The sequence below is a fragment of the Anguilla anguilla genome, chromosome 5, assembly GCF_013347855.1.
Source record: "Anguilla anguilla isolate fAngAng1 chromosome 5, fAngAng1.pri, whole genome shotgun sequence".
NCBI lineage: Eukaryota > Metazoa > Chordata > Actinopteri > Anguilliformes > Anguillidae > Anguilla > Anguilla anguilla.
In genome coordinates, this window is record NC_049205.1 from 29,523,512 (window position 1) to 29,544,025 (window position 20,514).

General features: G+C 35.7%; 1 protein-coding gene across 1 annotated transcript in view; it reads left to right on the forward strand.

Moving 5' to 3' along the window:
- Positions 1-20,073, forward strand: part of LOC118228159 (leucine zipper protein 2-like) — a 151,791-nt gene extending 131,718 nt beyond the window's left edge. Inside the window, exons 10-11 of the mRNA XM_035419495.1 lie at positions 2,848-2,928; positions 15,583-20,073. Of these exons, the coding sequence (XP_035275386.1) occupies positions 2,848-2,928; positions 15,583-15,690 (189 nt within the window). The 3' untranslated portion in view covers positions 15,691-20,073. The remainder of the gene's footprint in view (positions 1-2,847; positions 2,929-15,582) is intronic.
- Positions 20,074-20,514: the final 441 nt, after the last annotated feature.

Consider the following 20,514-nt stretch of genomic DNA (forward strand, 5'->3'; position numbering starts at 1 on the left):
TATTGCTGATGATGACTCTGTTCTCACAATTTGAAGAGCACTATCCCCTATAACAGGGGTGCCCAATACACAATCAACCAGACCATTGAAGAGGCCATGCTGGTAGATTTGCTGTCATCTAAAAAAATGCATGTGAAATTCTAAATCTTCCTGTTTTAACCCCTTTTCCCTATGGCTTCTGTCTGACAGACAGGTAGCAAACCAAACGCACACATACTTCTTGTGTAAGTGATGACAAAACTTCAATTTGTATTATATGAAGCATAAACATATTTAACTGTAAACCACAGAATGTGGAACTGTGTGTATATTCAGAAAATACAAACGAGTGCATTTAAAAAAAAAAACATTATGTTACAAAGTATTGGAGGTCCATTGCTGCCCTATGCACCAGTCTATAGCAATAGGAGTGAGTAAAAATTAACTTAAGAAAGTGCTCCCCTCTGAGTGAGCGGGTGAATGGGTGACCTCCTGTAACAGAAAATTTCCCAAAAAAAAAAAAAAAATCCTGTGGATCACTCACTCAGTAATCATATCAGCCCAGTGGGAACCCTGCAGCCACTCCTGTTTGTGGACAAAGGAAAGACATTCCAATGGCTATGTTAGTGCCTGATACTTGCATGACGTGAAACAATGTTTCATCTGTTAATCAATTTTATTCCTTAGACTTCAAATCTTTCAGTATTGAAAAATTGCTTTTGCAGATGTACATACTTCCAAATATGCTGCACAGCTGAAGAATTTTGGAAAAGCAGCCTCTGGTTGCAGTTTCCAAAAGTCAATGCCCCACTCAGCCCTCTTTGAAAGAAAACATTGATTGGTCTGTGACTTTGTTAGATATCCGTGCAGAAATCATCAGCTGACTTTCATTGGTAACATCTAAAGCCAGTGAGAGAGAAAAAAAACCACACTCATTCAGCTTTGCTTCAGCATGTTTCTGAATGCAAGCAATTCTGCGTGTCTCTGTGTGATGAGACAGAGAGAATCACAAAATATTTCGTCATGTTTTCATCACTGAAAGCTGTTCCCATTTGAACTGTGCAGCACAATCTCGCTGTCAGACTTTTTCAGCTTAAGTGATACCAGGTAGGATGCCTTGACACTGGATGTTTGAGCAGTTGTGATATTCATGAAGCATCTGAATCTCTGAATCTTGATTTTTAAGCCTGTGACAAGAGTCCTTGCTTCACCAGTGTATTAGTCGTATTCATTGTACCTGTGGTGGCTGTGGTAGTGTGATAAATTACCTGAAAACATTCCAGGCATTATGGTCTGCCTTTGAATTCTGTGAATAGAGATAATCACTTGTTCTGGAAAACTTTTTTTGTAATCCACCTTTCTTTTATCCATTTGCTATGAAACAGATTTTACAGAGTCAACGATAGCTAGCTGCCTTTGTGCTATGGTGATGATTTTCCATTTCCATGCTGACAGGGTGTGCATTTACAGCATCAACTGTGTGACTAGTGCTGACACACTGATCTTAATTTTATTTATTTATTTATAATTTTAACGGAGCAGTGCAGCCCGGATATACCATCAGGTCAGCCTGCGTTGCCCATGCCTGGTCTAGATAAACCTCGGTCTCCTGAATCTGATATAATTTCTCAACGTAGCCCTACAGCTCATCTATCTACTATGATAATTGTAATACTTTGCTAAGTGTGACACTGTGCCTTGCTAACACTTTCTACAGATTTGAAGCAGAGCTAATATGAGACATATATTTCACCCACAATAAACCTGTGGTGGATTCCACTATTGATTCGTAAGGTATTGACAGGATAAGTTAACTTTTTGAAACCATATTTGTTTTTTGCCTGTGTAACCTGTGATTTAGATTCTAAGCATGGTTAGGTCGGTAATTGATTTGTTGATGAACTTGGTTGGATAGAAAGAAGCATGGGTGTTTTTCTTGTTTCATGATAGTAAATATCAATGTTTCTGAAAAAGTTAAGGAAGGTTAGATATGAGCTTTCCTTAAACCTTTAACCATGATTGAGTGTATTTCATTCACCCTTGATCTGGCATCACAGTGTGCTGAACAAGCTGCCTCATTGTGTACCAACTTTACTTTGACGGGTCATTTTATTTTATTTTTTGCAGCTTCTTACTACAGTATATGGCCAGACAGTATTTAATTTAAATTGAACAGGAGCTTCAATAACTTGTGACATTGTGGAAGTATTAACAAGCAGAAGAGAATTGTAATAAAATGAAGAATTACAAGAAGTATTATTGTTTTAACATGATGAATGAGCTCATCTGCTAGACTCAGACACATACTGTAAATCATTGTTCAGAATCACAATAAGTTCATTGCCTGTTGCTGCACCTTTATAAATTTGGAATCATCTGTATGCATTGCCACACTGCCTTTTTTAGAACCATGTTAGGCAACTGGTTCTTAAGCAACAGCCATAGTCCAAATGTTTGCTAACGCTGAATAAAACTTGCTGCATCTTCTTGGATAAGGAAATATACTCTGAAGTAACTGCAGATGTCCCAAAGTGTTTAAGGGCTGGCAGTATGTAGTCATTGTCATTATTTCTTAGGGGAAACCCTAATGAATGTCAACCTGTCTTTGTTGTACAGGTATGTCCTGGCAACCAAGTAACATGTTATGAAGTGAAAACTTTCCCTGTAATCCCTGTCTATGTCTCGACAAAATTTTAAATGTGCATGTGTGTGAGTGCGTGTGTGGGTGTGGGGATAGGTTTCATTCTTGAAACTTTTGACATGGTATGTATATTGTAGTGGATGAACTCACACATCACTGTGATTTCAAATAATTGAATTGAAAATATGCTCTGTGGTAATTCATATTTGTGGTTCTTCATCTACCAGGTTGGTGAGAACTGTTTCCAAAACCAGACAGAAAGGTTGTCATTTAAGAATAAAATGACTGTGCTGAACTTGCAAAACCAGGTAGGGTTGATAAGTTTATAGTATTTATTTATTTATTTATTTTTAATTTTTTGCAACATGTGTGTACTCATATTACACACATGCATGCATGCACACACACACACAAGGGCTTCCATTTCACTGTGGTAACAAAGAGGTAACATCTGGAAAAATGTATGTGCCATCCATCACCTGTGAGAAAGGAAAATGACTTTAAGAAGAAAAGACAGAGGGTTGTTGACCTTCAGACATCAACAGATTGTTAAACTACCCTCACTGTCAAATAATATAGATTTTCTCATACATACAGTGAGCTCCATAATTTTTCATACAAAGTTATATTTTTGTGATTTCATTTCACAAAATTTGTATTTTAGGTGATTCACAGCAAGCAGTATTCTGGCCATCCTGTTTTTGCATCTTGCAGTGTAGCCTGGAGGAACTGGAGGAAGCAGGATTTATAAGAAGCCTTCGTCAGACACATCTCCGGTCAATAAATCAAATTCTTTCCGAGTCATGTATATTGGGACGATGACAATAATCCAATTAAATCTCATCTTTGGCCAAACCAAGCTATTAATATAGATCGATTTCAACTGTGCACGTAAACGCACTGACTGTCACATCCATGCCTGCCTCGAGTGTTTCTGATCTGTCGGACAGATGTTTGCGGTTTTTTAGCCATTATGGCGAGAATTCTATGGTCATCACACGTAGAGGTCTTCCTAAGCCTACCAGGCCCTTTGCGATTACTGAGCTCACCAGTGCTCTCTTTCTTTTTAATGATGTTCCAAACTGTTGATTTGGGCAAGTGTTTGTCTCTGACAGTTTTTTTTTTAAATTATTATTTTTAAGCCTTGTAATAGCTTCTTTGACTTTCATTGGCACAACTCTGGTCCTCATGTTGACAAACACCAAAAACAGGCTTCAAAGGCAATAAAAAGCCTAGAATCAAAACTAGATACTAAAAGCCCTCTTATTTCTGTACTAAGAAAGCAATTGGACACACCTGACTAATCAGAAACACCTATGAAGCCACTTGTCCCAAGCATTATGGTGCCCTAAAATGGTGGGGGGAACTGTGTCTAAAAAGTGCTAAAATATATAAAAATATATTTTAAAAATACCCTTAAATACAATCTGAGAATCTGCACTTAAACCACATGTGAATCGTTTGAATGCAAATCCAAAATTGTGGAGTACAAAACCAAATCAGGAAAAAATATGTCTTTGTGCCAAACATTATGGAGCTCACTGTATACGAACAGATGCATTAATCATTCCAAAGAAAGGGGCATGGAAATTAAGTGAACCTGGTACATATCTCTGTGGAGTTCTTTGCCTTGATTGTTTGCCTGGACTGTAAGTATCTTATTCATTCTCATATGTTGATTCCGCTCTTAGACAGGTGTGAAGACTGTCTCTGCAGGGGAAGCCCTGGCACAGGTGCTTAAACAAAATCAGTTGGGAGATGAAAATTAGCATTTTATGTCTGCTTGAACTTGCAATCGTGATATTTTTAGATAGGACTTCACGTATAGAAAGAACACAATGTGCTCAAAACTGATATTTACACAAATTCAGAGATTATGTAAACAGATGAGAGTGTGAAAGAAAATGAGAAGATTCTCATTTGCATAAGTATTTATTTCACTTCACTAAAAACTAAAATCAGAGGAGGTATATTTTGTAAGCTAAAAAGCTATACTGTTAGTGTCTGTGTGGTATGAACATGGTTTAAATGTGCCTGTCTTCAGGTTTTTAGGTATGGAACTCACTGTCACCACTCAAAGTAGAATCAACAAACCATGAAGGCAGCTTTTGATACAATTTGAAGATAAAGTGGTAGAGAAGAACTGATCAGTGAAAGCCTAAAAGAAAAGAGTGATAAAGTATTTATTTGAGCTTAGTGAATCATGTCATAAAGATGTGTGATATTCTTCCTATCACCCTATAAATCAGTCTGCCCTTCTAAACTGTGTGTCTGGGCATTCAGAAAACTGGGATGTTACTTAGCCGACTGATAAGGTTGTTACTTAGTCAGTAGTGACTTAAGGATTAACAAGGATTCTTTTGTCTTTCCTGAGATTCAGTATGCATACATCATTAATATCCATCAATTGACGCTGGACTTAATTGCAAGTGAAAAGAAACAAGCCATTTATGAAAAAGTCTTACATAAATTCAACATGTAGTTTGTGATGAAGAAGGTAAATGATGCTTAAGGCAATTGAACGTTTTTTTATGGCCCAATGAAACTGATTTTAAATTTTTGGTCAGTGCCCAATGCAGCATAGGCAAAACCATCTCTAACAAGCATAATGGTATCAGCATTGTGTTATTTTTGGTGAAAGTGTGGAATAGATGGTAAGCAACTCAGAGGATGCAGGTTCAAAACTCAAGTGGAACAGAACTAAAGTAAATATCCAGCTGTATAAATAATGTGTAAAAATTGTGTGAATTTTTCTGGATAGTACAGAAACTTCTTTTGGCATCAAAGAAAAAAAACAGCCATAATGCAGTAATGTTACCATTATATCTAGATTGCTACTGTTAATATGCTACTTTTCGTTCTCTTTACTGTCAGAGAAAGTATAGTGTCTTCCTTTTTAGAGGACATCTTTATGCTTGTAAGATCTTTTAACCTTCATCAGACAATGCGTGCAGTACCTTCAATATCATGTTTTCATGGAGATCAGCAGCTGTACAGAATTAATTTAACATTTCAGCTGACTGCTGTGTACTAAGGTGGATGTGGCAGCACAATAACCTGAAGACACCTGCTTGTCAGTGTGTGAGCTGTCCACTGTGCTCCTGCAGTCACTGACTGAAAAAAGAGCCTTTTTAACAAACCAGGGTGATGGCAACCCCAGTGTCTCAAGAAGATGTTACCATCTAGCTTGGAAGAATCATTAAAATGGATTTTGTTGAAAATAGATCTAAAGTACTGGTCTGGTTCTGTCTCTGCTTACCATACTACAGCATGCCAACCAAGAAGCACGTCCTGGTCGATAAAAACGTGTGTATTGGGTTTGTTTAGTTGCTGTCAAAATTCTTTTGATATTTTGAATTTGGTTTGTTGTTACAGTTTGTCTAATGCTCCTATCTTTATATTTTTGAATAACATTCAGAAATATGATGTTGCCTTTGGATTGCATCATTTTTCACAAAAATAGACTAGACCTTCCATCTTTCTAAAGACAACTGACAGCCAGCATGCAATCATCCTGAGCCAACTTCAGTCGGCAGTAACGTAATCGCTGGAGTCCACCTACAAGGCATCTAAGCATCAAACATGATGCTGCTGCTGTACATTGCTGCATATACTGCAGAGGGGATTAAAAAAGGAAAACAAGTGTAAGGTGAGGTAAAATATTTACTTTTCAAGAAGTACTAGAGGAGCTGGAGAGGAATAAAAGCAATAGTTGTGAAATCTTTCCCTTTGAACTCATGAGCTGAAATTCCACTGAACTGCCTTTGTATATTATATATTGTATATATTTATGAACTTGTATTAGTATTTTACTACTCTTTCAAGGTTTTGGCTCACAAAAAAGTTTTATTATTACAGTTTTGTTCTATTTTTATGTTTATTTAGCTTCTAAATATGGCATATGGAGAGTTCCACTGTTATACATTAAACCTTGACATGGAAACTTGGGTTTTCTTGTATTACTCCCTTATGATCTTATTTTCCTTCTTCCTTATCCCTTTATTTGTCTCCAGAACAGCAACTATTAATTGCCCATTAGTCCATATCTATTTCAACCAAACCACTTCAATACTTCAACCAATCCATAACTAAATGCAGAACATGTAGTTCATTACCTCATAGATTGCATATGCTCTCTTCGTTATGTACTTGTACTTCAGTGACATTTTAAACAGAGTAAGCTTTCCTATACAGTTAAATAGTGTTTATAGTATTTAACGTTCATTTTCATTTAGTGTTCAATCATTTTTTTAACTGTTGTTGTTAGTATATCATTTCCGGTGCATTTTAGCTACCTTGCTATTCAGCTAGTTTAGTTGCCAGTAACAGCTGCTCTCTCTCTGGCTCATTTTATGATGCCTGGATTAGCTGCCGAAAATGAGGGTGACTGATGCCATCATCTTGCTAAAGCGAGCAGTAAAGCTCCTTCTTCAATGCTGGTGAAGGGCTTTTAAAATTGTATTTATCAGATACCATGGTATTATAATGCTTCTACATGGTATTTATCAGATACCATGTAGAAGTACATTAATCACACAGAGATTGCCAGATTTAGCTTCTACTGTGACTTCATAACGATGCATTGTAGCACTCTTACAGGGCGTTCACACAGCGAGCAACTCGGTTGATGGGTTGCTCAAGTTTACTAGGGGAGGGGCAGGAGTTTCCCGTTGTATCCTCTTAGCAGTCTCGTGCAACTACTTATTATTGAAGAGAAGTGACAGCATCATCAAAGATGCATATTTTCGATATAGCTATGTATCATCTCGCTTTGTTTCTATAGTTGTAGTGCCTTCGAAAGTATTCAGACCCCTTCACTTTTTCCACATTTTGTTATGTTACAGCCTTATTTTAAAATTTATCTAATTCATTTTTATTCTTGTCAATCTACATTTGTTTAATACAATAAATTCAGTTTACATTTTAATTCAGTTTACAATTTTTGATGTGTAATATTTTACTCTGGGATGTATTCAACTTTTTACTACAATCAAATATTAAAAGTAATTCAAAATAGCAATTACCGGTTGAATAAAATCGATAAGTGTGATGAATCGAGAACAGTTTTTAAATGAAACCATGACTTCAAAAATCGAAATCGAATCAAATTGTAAGATGACTAAAGATTCCCACCCCTAATTGCTAGTAAATGAGTTTAATACTGCTTACAAGTCAGATTGTTTTTGTGCCCAACAAAAAGCATATTTATATATCACTTCACATGGAAAACCTGCATCAAATTGTTTTGTGGCTCATTAATACTGGTAAACCAAAAATTATTTTCATGTAAATAATTTGGTGCACTTTTTTCTACTAAAGCCAGTTTTCTCACATGCATGATGTACACACTCGCTAGCCATCACTAAAAAGTTTTTCTTGAGATACATCAGCACAATATAGAATCTGAAGAAAAACACATTTTCATCGTAAAAAATGCCAGGTTACTCACACATACAAAGCACTGCCATTAACTCAAACTTGTTATTAATTAAAACTTGCCATTAAAAGTATTGGTATCAAAATTATGTTACAAGTAACAATACTGGCTATCTTATCTCAAACAAATTAAACAAGCAGTATTCCAAAGCAAAGTTACCCAATGTTTCTTTAATTATTTCAAGCAACTTGGCTCTGTGTTTTTTTGGCTGGACCGCAACAGCGGGGCCAGCCCTACAAACGCAAATGTCTGTGACTAACTGAGTGAGTGATAAAGTTACACTGCGCACAGTGTCTGTGACGTCTGGCGGTTCGGTCCAGCCATATACTAGGTTTTAACCTGGTCTTGTTTGTCTTGTAATTATCCAGATAAAACCATGAAGGGGTTTCCATTTCCTTTCAAACTGCATAATTCTGTTCTAATTATTAAGTGCCAGGTCAGTAAAGGGGTGTTCTGGTGCAGCAAAAGGTTCTTGCATCCAGGATCAAGGAAACAGTTCTAAAATGACTTTGCTGTTATTTACTTTTTCATTATACTGCTGCATTAGCAAGAAATACTTAACTTCCTATGTTGTTTATTACACTGCAAAATGAATAAAGCTGGTGACGAAAGATCACTGGAAATGATCGATCCTCAAAAATAAGCAATGCTGGAAAAAAAGTCTGGCAGCACTTCCCTTTAACACTCATCAGCAAAATATTTAAAAATGTGTGCAGTCACAATGTCAGATAATGTGTGTGTAACACTGTTAAACACATGTGAATTATATTACAAGAAAATAATTGAAAACATGAATATGCTCAACAGGCTTGTAATTATTCAAAGGCATCTCATGCGCTCCTGTGCCTCGCACCCTCTACTTTAAAGTATAGGTATAGAATTTTAACCAACATTTAGAAAACTAGTCCCATGAAATTGTCAGGAGTATTGTGAGCATGAAGATGGGAGTGCCAAGTGTTGCCCATCAGGTTGTAATAAACCGAGATAAATAATAAACTAATTAATTTCACAAAATATACTAATGTGTTCCTCTTAAATAACTTATAATAATAATAATAATGTGGAAGTCATTAAAAAATGAATTGACTATAACTGGATAAGTTTGTTTCTGATCATAAGCCTCTTATATTTTCAGTATCTGTTTGTAATTCAAAATATTTAACGACAAGCCCTCAATCTTTCCTTGAGTGGATACTCCTTTTGGAGAGCACAAGTTTTGGCAAAGCCATGGTCAACTCCACCTTCAACTTTGTTAAAATGTGTCCCCACACCACCATCCCCAAAAACACAAATCTTCCCACACAATCCAATGAGTTCAATTTTGAACAGTCTCATCAGATCATTGGTCTGGCTCTTTTTCAGTTAGTTTCTGACAAATTGAGCGATGAATTATTACTAAGTATCAGAGAAACATCATTGGAAATAGACACAGATGGTCTTTTGCCAGTTCTAACATAGATCATATAATTGCCACTTGAGCTGTAGGGTATTCAGTGAGATAAACAGACTGTGAATTATTCATTAAAGCATTTCTGTGTTTCTGTGCTGCTTTTTGAGAGCTGAAGAGGTAACACTGCCCATGTGCATATTCCTTTAAATCAAATTTGCTTACCAAGGCAACTCCCATAAAAATGTGTGTGGATGGCATTTTTTAAAGTGCCCAATCTTCCCTTCAGGGAGATATTGTTTTTGTGTAAGTACATGTCTTGGCCAACTTGCAGCAAATCCTTTCAATCAGCACTCCCAAGTTTAAGACCCTTTACCTGCCAAAACCCCCCACCCCCACCCAAAAAAGAAAGCATTCCCCACACACTAGTGGCTTGATTTATCAATCTAAACTCCTCCTTCAGTTTTTGAGGATATTCCTTAGAAGGGCTAGTACTTTTCATTGTAGGACATCTTGAGGTCTCTTGACACATCTTGCCTGGACACTCCTATGCAAGTGCCTCACTGCTTCTTATGTGAGGAATATTTTTTATAAGATCACAGTTTTCAATCAAGGTTACCTTTTTGCTATAAATCTAAGGCTTTTTATAAATGCTTATTTTTTTTTTATTGTCAGTGACATAGTTGTGCCATAATATACTGTTACACTTCCCAAGACTGAACAAGATGATTTTTTCAATCCACAGACTGTATTGAAATCGACAGAAAATATACAGAAATTCAGAACAACCCACATGCCTGAAAGCATATTCTACATAACTCAGATAAGCTAAATAGCCCTGAAATATATACAGATACAATTTGTATATTCTATGCAAGCGAAACCTATCAATTTTTATATTTGCAATTTTTCCATAAAAACAGTGTGTCCTGCAGACCACTGACTAATCCACAAGGACAAATCACAACCTATATCTCAGAGTTTTGTTGCTTGGCAACCACATTAACTGAGAGGGAAGAGAGATCATGAATTTCTTGAAGAACAAATAAATACAGTAGGCTACTAAATACAATTGTTGAGTATTTATTATTTGTAACTGTAGCACAGTCTCATTGTATTAGTTATGTCTGGAAATGTGTGTTCTGATAAAATTATATACAGTTGATTTCAGTCTTGCATCCAGTATGGTATATTGGTAGCGCTGGCACGGAACATTCATTCTACCTCTGTCAGGAGTCTTGTATCAGAACACGTTTACTTCCAGAAATTCTCATCAGTATATAGCTATTATAACACCAATTACCAGTGATTTCCACCTTTTTTTAGCATTTCAGTATGGGGTAATCTTTAGCTACGGTTACTGCATCAATTTTGCTGATGTTATGCATCAGGTTAAAAAGTTACAAAAGGAAATGTTGACAAAACATTATATTAATGTAAATGATTAATTCACCACAGAGTCACTGAGATATGGATTTCCAGTTTTCTAATTGAATGTTTGCCCTCTAAAATGCACCAGTCACATTGTGGATGAAATCAATCCAATGCTAATTTGTGACCTGCTTACAAATGATTGCCCATTGTTGTTCGTTTCTGTACAGCAACAGACCATAGTTTTTTGTTTTTGTTTTTTTTTCCAGTGGTGATTTAGTGTTGTTCTGTGTATGTATGGCTAAATTGCAAACAATACAAAACATATTGAACCTGTCTGCATACCAGGCAGATACTGGTGTACTCCATTGCCCAATTTTATTTTTTGTTTGACATTCTGTCCATGTTTACTTTCCATCATCTCTGTGTGTTTGGAAAACAAATTGCTTTTATAGATCATAATGAACCACAAATTGAATTAGTCAAGTGATTGCTCTAACCCCGTGCCTATGGGATTCCACAAGGATTTGATATTTATTATTGATTGTATGTACTGTAAGCCTACAGTTACAGTAATGCTTTCATTATTTTCATTATTGGATAAGAAAGGTAGGATTTTTGCTACTCATTATTATGCTGTCTTTTAGTTTTGTGCATCTTGGAAATACATTGAAATACATGGAAATCCAATGTATATTATAATAAATAATAAAATTTCAGTTCAAGTTTAATTAAATTCCACTTACAGCTGCTTGATTATTATTTACCTATAAAACTCTTTATAGCTAACAGTTTTAACCTGTTCCACAGCAACTTCAGTGGTTAGTGTGGCTAAAGCTGGAACTACTGTTGCTCTGCCATAGACTAATGACTTACTTTCTAAAATGGATAATCATTTAGAACAGTTAGGTATGTGTTTCTCTTTTCTTAAAAAAAAAGACCTGTTATGATACTTAATGATTTATGATATGTCAGTGTTAAATAAAGTTTGTGCTTTGAAACAACAACAGTTGCAATGTAAATTGGGCTTGGAAATCTCTTGTTTTAACTGCAGTTAAAGTCATGTCCACTTACAGTTACAGTTGAACAGAGACAGATAAACACAGTCTCATCTCTGCTCATCCCTACTAATAACTCATGAAAATTAATCAGTGCAGTTTGCCACAGATTGATAAAATGTCATAAGCTTTGGCAGCTATGTTGGGGCGGGGGATGCGGTTAGGATCATTCCAAGGACCCTGACTGACAGGGGCCCTAAAGAAACTGTGCTCTAGTTGTGCAGGGATGGGATGGCCTGGGGTAGTGATGCTGAATGTGAGATTTATTCACAGTGCTCAAAATCCCTGGCGGTGTCCCTGGTCAGCCTTCCAGAGGAGGTGGGATAGGAAGTGTATAAAATGAATGAGAGAGAGTAACTTGCTTTGGCTAATGGCATATGCCAAGATGGCTAAATTGTAAATTGTTCATATTCTTTCATGAAGAAAAATTTCTAGAAGAGACCATCAAGCTATTTTTATTTTCCCAGTGATTACCATAAAGTATATTCTGAAATGCAATTGAATTAAGGACACATTTTGACTGAGCAGCCTATTTTAAGATAAGACTACTGTTATATAAGTAATTTCAAATTATTTAAATTTCTGTAGTGTGTTTCAAAGTTACAACATTTCTAAATTCTGAATGACCACAATTCCTGATATAGGCAGTAGAAAAATAAATTAATAAAGAACCCTATAAGCCCCCACCCCCCTACCCCACACACCAGCAATTATGTAAACAAAGCATTTACTTTTTAAAGAAATAATCTTGTGTTGTGTAAGGGTCATTTGGCCTTTTCACAGTTAAATAATACAAATAGTAAATAAAATAAATAAATTATAATTCTCAACAGAAGAGACTCATATTCAAACCAATCACATTAACAGGACAATGGTTTGAATCAACACTTGTACCTAAGTTCCTAAATAATTGCAGATGACATGTTCTGTGCAAGCAGTTTGACTGAGCAACATTAACCCCTTAGCGCACAAGCCAAATCTGGCCAATCCTTGCCAATTTAGGGGGTACCCTATTTAAAGCTTTATAACTCCAGATGTGAACACTACAGAAACTTGAAAATGGCTTAAATGAAGCAAGACATTTGTACCGTTTACAATACTAGCTTAGATTACTTTATATTCATAATTTGGAAGAAATAAAGTGCCAAAAATGCAATTGTCTAGTAGTGTACCCAGCGTCTCCAAATCTACCCAAAATTGCTGTAAATCTCAACATATTCACGTATTTCACTACAAATCAACTGTTTTTACTAAAGAAACTCACTGTTGCATCATTTTCAAGTCGGAATTACAAGCTTTCTGTCAGTACAGTGGTCTAAAATAGCTAGGGGTCCAGAAACATCCAAAATCTCTCCAAAAAGGAATATAATACTTTTTGTCCATTATAAAGCATATAAATTAACCCCTTATGAAGGTTTAAGATGAAACATTGATATCAGATTTTAAAATAATGCAAAAATATTGTCACACAATGCTGTACATTACCTAAATGTGTAATAATTAACTCTTGTATGTATTTATATACTCTGTACTCTCATATGTTTTCTTGTATGGGGATGGGACGACATGAAAACAATTTTCAACCGTCCACCACGTTTTGGCAATGCCCAAACACTCTCCTCATCAGTGTTGCATGCATCACAAAAACTACTAGACTACCAACGAACGCTTACTTTACAGTGTGAAATATCCTCATTATAAAATACCACTAACCTATTTAAAGACACTCCATTTAAAAAATAACGTATATAACCGAAATATTTTGAGCAGTAATACTTACATAACAATGATGAAATCTGTTTTCAGTAGATAGAGACAGAGACAGTAAATCAATGATAGGCTATAGTTCTATCCGCTTCTGTCTTACACCATAAAACGATGTCAGCTTGGTCTATCAGCAAACATATGCCTTAGCTATACCCAGAAGTCCTCAATAATAATAGTATTTTCCAAGAAATTATGAAAATCGTTGACAACGTTTCGTTAGGTGCAGCATCTTACTGCTACCACAGAATGAACGCGTAAGTGAATGCGATCATAACAACACTTTCGATTACGCTGACCTATAAAACGTTATTCCAAAAGCAAAATAAGTGTTATACATTGTTAGAAAGCTTATACTCTCGCCTACTGGATAAATGAATTGTCAATCAAGTCAGACTGTACTAAAAATGGCGACAACGCCGTAAACAACACGTGTGGTATTATGCACAGCTATTTTGGAAGGTACCCAGGCCTCCCAAATGCGCGTATATTTCACAAACGGATTGTACAAGACAATATATGACCACTCAGTCTCAAAAGGGACATCTCTATGTGTAAAACCAATGGTAAGGTTGTATATTTATTCAATATTTAGTCCCAGATATAGACTGTAGAATGACATGGTATCTTTTTAAAAAACGTTTTCTCGTTCATTTCGTTATTCAGTGAGCAGCGTTTTCACTGCTGTATTGGCATATCTTAGGGCTATTGTGGGGTTTATGTTGCTATGACGGAATACGATTTTTGAGTGGTGAAAGAATATTTTTATGAACGCCAAGATAGACAATATTACCCATTATGTCATGGGTGGGGGGTGTAGTTGCAGATGAGACTGCAGGGAGGGGATGTGTGTTAAATGAACGACCAGAGCGATAATGGTGGCGCTGCAAAACTGCATATTAGGCGTAGTTGTTGTGTATCGTCTACTAATGAAACTAAAACAACGCGTTTCTGTTTTTAACTCATACTTTGGTTGCAGTAGCACTGAATGTCTGAGTTTAGTGATCTCGGCATGCCGGCGTGCCGACCACTAGGGGCTTTGCGTAAAATATGTTTGCATTGATAGAAGTAACCTTATTTCTAACTTAATATGATGGTTAGATTTCAGGATACATGTTTAACTGAACAGGCCAATGACTCAAAGCATACTGGAAAGACACATTGTTTAATTAAACAGAAGTGAATGTCCTTGGCTGGCCCCATCCAGACTTTAATCCAATAGAAAATTTATGGCAAAACATGACCTCATTCCACAAAGAGAGTCCACTCCAAGGATATTGAGAAAGCTGCAGATTTTTTTAAAACTGGAATAATAGAAATAAAAAGTCTGTCCAGTTGTCCAAAAAAGTGGTTTTCAAAAAAAAAAAAAGACTGGCATGCTTGAACCAAATATTAAATTCAAGGAATACATAATTCTGCTTGCAGTCAACTTAAGTTCATATACTTTATCAGGCTGACTGCTGGTTTTTAACCCCCTTCATGTCTTGTGTTTATCTATTTTGTAAACAATAATATTCTATGTTTTATTTTCTTTCCATTAAGAATGACCAGTCATATCCAGAGATCTCTTTCTGTGGCTGTGCAGTCATCAGATCAATGCGCACGCACAACAGTCACCTCTGTCACTGGCAAATGAAATATGAGCTTTTTATCATCTGTATAAAAATATATTTTAAAAAAAGAAACATCCACATCTGTTTCTTTGCTAACAATTTTATCATATAAGGTAGGACAAATACAGAATGATCCAAGTGAATTTTTTAAAAGTTTAATTAATTTATCATGAAATGGACTAGTTTTTATGAATTATTTCATAATTTCTGAATATGTATCTGAGGATGTGTTGATATGAAAATAATTTATCTAAAATGATAGCTACACTGGCTATCTTTTAATGAAAGTGTGTGTGTGTGTGTGTGTGTGTGTGTGTTTTTCTAACTCACAGCAGAAATCCCAACAGTGGCTGAAAGTTGGTAACGATATTGCAAAGCCACCAGAAGACACTGAGAAGACAGAAGGAAGCAAGAAAAAGACACAACAGGAAACGCCATAATTGAAAGACCGGAGTGGGATACCAGCTCAGCTGTAAATGTTCCAGGACTTTCTGTATGCTCTTGATGATGACAGTTTGGGTCAGTTTAGTACAAAGGCATGAAACCCCCTATGCTCCCACCCTGATGTTAAAACCACAAAGAATATGCACACACAGACACAAGCACACACAGTATTGCATAGGAAATCAGCCCAGATTCTGTTTAACTGCAGTGCACTTTATCCTTAATATTGAGCAGTGAAAGAATACTACTTTTGTTTAAGAGAATGAGAAATAAACATTTTATGCATAGATAATTCACATTCAAATTAATTACAGTTAAGGACAGAATAACCTGCAGTTAAATGAATCTCCCTATATTTTAATAATACACATCCCAGCCCTAGATTTTGGACTGCCCTGTTGAAACAAAATATATTGTATCAGCATGTGTTATAGCCCACCAGATTTTGGATATGTGGACTTTGGAATTGAACTCTGTTGAATGGTTGTATAAATTTTGGCTCTGTTTTTTTTTTTTTTTTTTAACATTGAGATAGTGATAAAGTTGAACTGAAGTAATATGTCATACATGGCCTGTGGTAAATTTACTGATCTTTTTCCAGGCATATCTCATTCCCTTTATCATGCTTAATTAACCAAAAACTAATATGCAAATCAATGAACCTGTGGAAAAAAACAACACGACTAGTTTCTGCTAATGTAATCGGTTGGTCAACTTTTTTGATTTTTGTTTGGCAACACTACTTAAACTTCAGTACGCCAAAGGTTTAAAAAATTAATTATGCATAGTGATCTCAGAATGTGTTTACTCAGACCTACATCATTATCTGATTTCTTGTTATTTGAATAAAAGCTCACTCATGAGATTTTTTGGCACAAACCTTGAAGAAAATCCTGAACAGAAACCATCGATTTAAAAAGTGAATTTCCCAAGGGACACACAACAATTCTGAAGAAAAATGTCGAAAAGAGGCCAGCCAATTGTGTGAGCATGACATTTAACTAATATTTAAAGGTAGAGGAGGGCTTAGGAACATTGTAAACCTACTGTACCTTGTCACTTCAATGTACATTAAAACTGCAATTATGTGTCCTTGGGTTAGATTCCCTCAGGTTTTCTTTACTCCACAATACGGGGCTCTGTACCAGATAATGAGGTAAGAAGTAGCATGCCTGCATAAAAGTAGAAAAATAATTTCTCCTGAGTTTAATAAGCTCATTCCATTTGAATTAACAAAAAGCGCTGTGTAAGATAGCATGTTTCAATTTGTGGCTCACATTGATTAATCAATCAAGACACTCATCTTAGATTGCTGGGTTAAATGTTAGTTAGCTTAAATCTGTCCACTTAACTACCAGAGCCATGCCTTTCCCACATTTCCACACTGAATTCAGCGGCCTCCCAAGCTACCTCTTAAACAACCAATTTGTTTTCAAGGACACAGTACCATCCTAACATTTTTGTGATAATTCCCCTGCAGTCAATTAACTATATCAAAACAACAGTAGCAAGAAGGGAAGTAATCTGATGAACTGAAGAGAACAGGGAAGGTGAGAATCTTTAGTTTTAAGTTTATTCAAAAACAAGATAGCAGCTCTTGGACTTAATTATAAAAAAAAGTTTGCAGTCTGGGTTTTTATTATTATTTTTATTATTATTATTTGAGAAATGTAAAGATTTGTGCAAGTAAGCTTGTAGTATGGTTAGTGAAGTCAATGAAAATAATTATTTGGCGAGATCATCATGCCCACCCTTTGCCCCCTACTAGTACAGTGTGGACCTGCATTTTTCCTATACAACAAACAATTTTGTTAAACAAATAAGCACACTTTTAAACCACAGGCATTGTCAAGACCTGGTACTTGTATTCCCTCATCCATGTTAAATTTAATTACAGAATGAAATGTGAATTTACACAGATCAAAATGCCCCAAGTTCTTATTTGCATGTATGTAGCAAAGCCACATAGGAGAGTTCTGTTTTCAAAAGCAGTGTGTTGGAAAGCCTTGTCAGGTATAGGTCATGTAAGAGTATGGTGGCTTTCTTGCTTAAATTTGCCTTCACTTCTGTCTATCAATTCTGTGTGAAAAAATTACCTAGATTTGCCATTGTTTTTATACTGTACAGTCAATATTTGTGAAAATGATCTTATTTATACAGTTGATAATTTATAGGGAGGTCTGAAGCAAGGTGTGATAGCCTACACACACGCAGATGCGCGCATAGAGAGAGAAAGAGAGAGAGAGAGAGAGAGAGAGAGAGAGACTTGGGACATCCTTTCCCATCTTTACAGTCCAAATGTTGTGAGGGTGAAACGTCTTCTGGGTCCACTGCAAAAGAACCAACTGATATCGATCCCATTTAGCATTGATAACCAACAGTTTAAATATCAGGTGGTATCAGTCCCATTTACAGGCAACAGTCAGAACTTTAAAAAGCATTCAATTCTATTTTGAGAAGCTGTTGTTAGGGCACTGTTCTAGTGTATGGATGGTATTAAGCACAGTCAGTGGAAGTTTTGATTGTCACCAGCTACATTGTGGAGCAGCAAATGATTGGCCATCTGTCATTTGGGTAGGTGATAATTTCATTCAGTGGCATGTCCGTGGCTTATGTAGCAGTGATTCCCCTCTGGCCAATCAGTCTGTCTGCCTACAGTCCATTTCTGAGGGTATGTGAGCTTAACTGGTAGACGGTGGAATAGATAGAAGCAATGGCTTGGCATTACATGTTTTGTGGGAAAGAAAATGCTTGTTCACACTCTCCTGACTACAGAGAGGACAATGCAGCAATGAACATGAACCCGCATAAACTGGACATTTCTAATTGGAAGAAACATAGGAATTTTTTTTACATTTCACACAAAACTCTTTGCTGATATTTGGCAAACTATAGACAGTTATCATTAGATTGGTTAAACAACACTATTAAATCACACTCAGCTGCTAAATTCTGCAGATATGTCTTCAGATTTTCTCAGCACTGGGGTAATCATATGTTTTTCAAACATGAGGTGGGAGCTAGTCAGACCTGTGTCAAATATTTTATTTGAAATACATTAACCATTTAGACACTGGTGAAATTATTGCAGATAACTGTCAATTGGATAAGAAAAAATTGGATTTATTTTTATGATAATTAAAAAATGGTTAGTAACATTTGTTTAAAATTTTCAGAGATTTGCAGGTGTATTTTCACATTTTACTTCGATATCAAAGCACTTCAAATATTTATTTGACCCTGGTCTGGAGCTAATAATGCTATAGCAATGGTAAATTAACATATTACATATACAGCTTCAAAATATGCAATACATTCTGCAGCGACGGACCATTTTACAGTAGTTAAAAGCTAGCTAGGTTTATAATTGGCCACTAACACCCCAGAACACTCTGAAAAATGTGTTGATACCAACTTGAATATGAATTGTGTGTACCCAAAATAATGTCTACATTTTTCAAAGGTACTTTTTTGTGTGAACATAAACTTTACAGGGGGAGGGGGGATTCTCTGTGAAATATAAAAGGGACATAAACAGCTTTAGTTCATTTCAGACTGTGGGCAAATTATGCTCCTGAACATCACATTGAACATATGTAGAAACCATGTGAAACTCATATTCAACAGCTGTTACAACATTGTGGTTACCACATAATAACTATTGTAATACAACATTATAGCGACTTCCAAATCGGGCGCTATGTTCTATGCATTCAGGTCTGAATTGTTTTTTCTTAACCCTGCATACACCTACTTATTAAATCATTAACAGTCTTTATGTTGCTCCTGTTTAACATGAAGGGAAACCTGACGCACTGCAGCCCATCCAGATCATCTGGAAGATTGATGTTGTTTTTGAAATTCCACCTTTGGTGAAAGCATTTCTTCTTTTGAACATCATGGGACACAAAAGGGCCATCCCCAATACCAATATGTTAAGTTCATGTGCATAGAATTTGTAATTGTAATAGTATTGCAATTTTCCAAATGTTTTCTAGTATTTCACAGTATATTTAGTTTGGAAATTTCTCTTGTAATACACAGTATCTGTTTGTTTCAGAGCAATAATTTAAAAATACAAAAAAAGAATGTGTGTTTGTGTGTCTGTGTGTGAAGGGGGCATTTGTATGATTAACTTTGAAATATGACTTGTATCTGTAATTTATAGGATCGTTGTTTGAAATGAATCTTGGTTTTGTATATAAAAAATGATCATGGAAATCTTGACAATCAACCTTTTCTTTATTTATATCTCTTTTATGGTGGATTACACTTAAAACTGAAGCATCAATGCTATTAAATTGAAATGTCAATGCCAAAAGAATGAAAGTCAGACTTCTGCGTCCCTGGCCTGCTGTAATAAAATATCATAAACATTATTTTTTATATATTTTTTTTTCATTGAATTATTCTTCATTCACAATTTAGAAACAAAGTGGGTCTCACACTGTATTTCAGTATTTTTCCTGATTGTGATGGCATGTCACAACAGGGTGTGACATGCCAAGACTGGATGAGTCTTAAAATAGAAGGCGTGGGTAGCAGTTCTTTATAATGAAAACAACATGTTCACTGCACAAGATAAATTAAAAGAAAGAATGTATGTTATTAAAGTTAATTGGGAACTGGGACATTTATCCACAGGCTCCATATTAAAGCAACCAAGAAACTACTTTAGCTTGCTATACTGATACAAAAATATAATTGAAGATTTAGCTGGAAGCACAAATCACAACCAACCCCAGCAAATTAATTTAAATGCAAAAAGTATATGCATTGAAGCCCGAAAACCCACACTGACAAGCATTACATTTGTACTC